The sequence below is a fragment of the Merops nubicus genome, unplaced genomic scaffold (genome assembly GCF_000691845.1).
Source record: "Merops nubicus isolate BGI_N331 unplaced genomic scaffold, ASM69184v1 scaffold12382, whole genome shotgun sequence".
Taxonomy (NCBI): Eukaryota; Metazoa; Chordata; class Aves; order Coraciiformes; family Meropidae; genus Merops; species Merops nubicus.
The window spans coordinates 1-272 of record NW_008591594.1 but is presented as its reverse complement, the minus strand read 5'-3'; the positions used below and the strand labels follow the sequence as shown (position 1 = coordinate 272).

The 272-nt window shown below is 69.1% G+C and overlaps 1 protein-coding gene across 1 annotated transcript in view; it reads right to left on the bottom strand.

Moving 5' to 3' along the window:
- Positions 1 to 259, bottom strand: part of LOC103782551 (transcription factor GATA-6) — a gene marked incomplete at its 5' end in the record, with an annotated part of 13,882 nt that extends 13,623 nt beyond the window's left edge. Inside the window, one exon of the mRNA XM_008950319.1 lies at positions 68 to 259. Within this exon, the coding sequence (XP_008948567.1) occupies positions 68 to 259 (192 nt within the window). The remainder of the gene's footprint in view (positions 1 to 67) is intronic.
- Between the last annotated feature and the right edge of the window lie 13 nt (positions 260 to 272).

Sequence of the window (272 nt, the reverse complement as noted above, 5' to 3'; positions counted from 1 at the left end):
CCAGCCCCCACCGCTGGTCCCTCGGGCCGCATCCCCTCTGAACCCCTCCTCCCCCATCCCCACTCACCACTCTCTTCTGGGGCTTGATGAGAGGCCGGCTGAGCCCGTTCATTTTGGTGTAGAGCCCGCAGGCGTTGCACAGGTAGTTGCCGGTGCCGTCCCGTCTCCACAGCGGGGTCTGGATGGAGCCGCAGTTGACGCACTCCCGGCTCTCGGACAGGTCCTCCAGCAGCTCTGGGGGGACAGGAGCGGAGGGGGGGCGGTGGGGCGCG